General features: G+C 36.2%; 1 protein-coding gene across 1 annotated transcript; it reads right to left on the reverse strand.

The window, feature by feature from the left end:
* Positions 1-1,611: 1,611 nt before the first annotated feature.
* On the reverse strand, positions 1,612-2,433 carry LOC130947351 (galactose-binding lectin). The gene has a single exon (XM_057876030.1). It carries the CDS (start codon positions 2,431-2,433, stop codon positions 1,612-1,614), a length of 822 nt encoding a protein of 273 aa, XP_057732013.1.
* Between the last annotated feature and the right edge of the window lie 229 nt (positions 2,434-2,662).

Below are 2,662 nucleotides of genomic sequence, written 5' to 3' on the forward strand. Positions count from 1 at the left end.
GCTATAACATAGTTGGGAAAATCATGTCTGACAAGGAAATCAGATTCAAAAACTCCATTTTGGGAATGTGGGAAAATCCAAAAGATGTATCCATATCGGAAGTGGGTAGAAATACCTTCCTGATCAGCTTCAAAGACAACCAAAAAAGGAAGAAAATCCTGAAAAATAGCCTGTGGAATGTCAGAGGTAACCTCTGGAATCTTCGGCAGTGGATGTATGGTCAATTTACCATGATTTCATGGAGTTTTGGATTCAGCTCCACGAAATTCCGATTGAACACATGAATATAGATACAGCCAAATCCATCGGTGATATGGTCGGAATGGTGGTGGAAGTGGAAGACCCTATGAAGGATGGAACTCTCAAAAGGAACTTTCTTAGATTCAGAGCTGCTATAAACGCTAACAGACCACTCCTAACAGGCTTTTACTTGAACAGAGACGACAAACCCAAAATCTAGATAAGCCTCAAATATGAAAGATTTTAGGACTGTTATTACTTTAATTGCAGTATAATCGGATATAAGAGGAAGAACTGCTCCAATACAAAGCCATGGCATGTTGGGACCCACTAAACCAGGTATGACGCAGGTGACGGCTAGCGTGAGGTCGCTAGCCATGGAAAAAGAAGGAAAAAGGAGGAAGCAACACAAAAAATATAAAATATAAAAGAGCAATGCTGGGCCAGCAATTTTTGTGATTGTTACCCATCAATTAGTCATCAATGATGATTTGATGGTGTGAGATTTTATCCAATAGCTCACCTTTCTCTGCTGGTTACATGCTGGCCAAAATTCAATAAAACTGCTGACTCCTAGACTTTTCTAATATTAAAATATAAAAATAAAAAATAATTTCAACATAAAAAATATATAATATAAAAAAATAATATAAATATATATATATAATAAAAGAAGTGCTTTTGAAAATATTTTTAAAAAATATTTTTTAAAATTAATTTTTATTTATCAAAATTAAAAAATTCATTATAATTTCGTATATTAAAAAATAAAAAATTTACCACATCAATCCTTAATCTAATTGCAAAAATATACTCTTTCATCTTTAATAGTTATTCACTCTGGAAAAAATGTTAATTACAAAAGTTACAAACTATTTTGTAAGATTATCCCTAATTAATTTTTATACTTATTCTCTCCTTTTAACTATTTGTCAATATATTTCATTTATTTTTTTCAAAAATTTAGTAAACATGTAGCTTAGCTTGATTCTTTAAACAAGCGTATTAATATTATTGATTTTTTTATGGAAAACATGCAAACTTTAAATTTTTAATATATTTATTATGTCATTATTAAAATTAAAAATGTTTACTCATGATAATTATTAAATTAATATTTCAGACTTTATTATTGAATATGGGCATAATATAATTGGCCTGGTGAAAGGATGAATGAGAGTCAAGAGTCAACCGAAAATCCCACACCCACAATCCATGCACAAAAACAATACCAAACTGGACCTGTTATTTTATTTAAACGGTCAACCGTGAGACCATGATTAGTGGAAATATTGAACCATACAACCTAATTAAACACAAACAAACAAAGTTGATAACACACAAAGGTCTGGTCTTTCTGTAGAAACCAAATCATGCAGTTGCCATATTCATTATTTTCTTTTCGTTATTGTCGATGCTTCTTCTGGTTGTTGTTATCAAGGTTGAAGTGAAAGACCATGAACGGATGAGATGTATCTGACGACCGCCAAGGGAGCCGGAGGCAGAAAAACCGAACTTGACCCTCTCCGGAAGCTTCGCCTTCAAATCAACAACTTGAGCAATGGTGGTAATATCGCCATTGTCGTTGGTCACAGCAACACTCAATGTCTTTGTTGAAGAGTCATATATCACAGTCACTTGAACCACTGCTCCACTCACACTATTCCATGGCACGGTCTTCACCGAATCCACACTGTTTACATCAATTCCAACGTGATGAGTGGGTGGATCGTTGTACTCACTGTTGGAATAGGTATCAAACTCCACTCCAACAAAGTGACCCGCCCCTTTAGTGTCAGAGACGCCTAAGGTTCCACCACCAATACTGCCGGCAGGAATCTGCGTATCTTCCGGTGCAATGAAAAAGATGATACCGTCGGCAGGATCATAATCTTTGATATCCTTCATCTCGAAAGAGAAGGAGGTGAGGAAGCTGGCGACATTGCCGGTGGCACTGCTCCAAATGCGGACCGGCATGGCATAAAGAACACGGCCGACGCTATTGACCTTGTTGAGGTTCGTGAGTTGTATATTGCCATTTGAAAGAACAGTGACGTCACCTTGGAAATTTATTGCGGGGTTTCCTTCGCTGAAAGAGTTGAAGTTGAAGGAAACTGTTTCGGCTGAGTTCACCTTCTTACTACTTGCTGCTAGCAAGAGAAAGAAAGTAAGAAAAACACAAAATGGTTTCATGGTGGATAAGGATTGGTTTGGAATGGTTTTGATGATTACAACTGGGATTTGGTTCGTGTATTTATAGAGGAAAAAGTTGAATTTGCATGCATGAGGCCATCAAAAGTATATCAGAACTGAGTATATCATGCAGCATGGGAAGGCAACACCTCAGGCTTAACAATGCCACCTCAGTCTCACACTACCCAAGTATAAATAAGCCCGACAAATGCATATTGGATGGTGTATC

The sequence above is a fragment of the Arachis stenosperma genome, chromosome 9 (genome assembly GCF_014773155.1).
Source record: "Arachis stenosperma cultivar V10309 chromosome 9, arast.V10309.gnm1.PFL2, whole genome shotgun sequence".
NCBI lineage: Eukaryota > Viridiplantae > Streptophyta > Magnoliopsida > Fabales > Fabaceae > Arachis > Arachis stenosperma.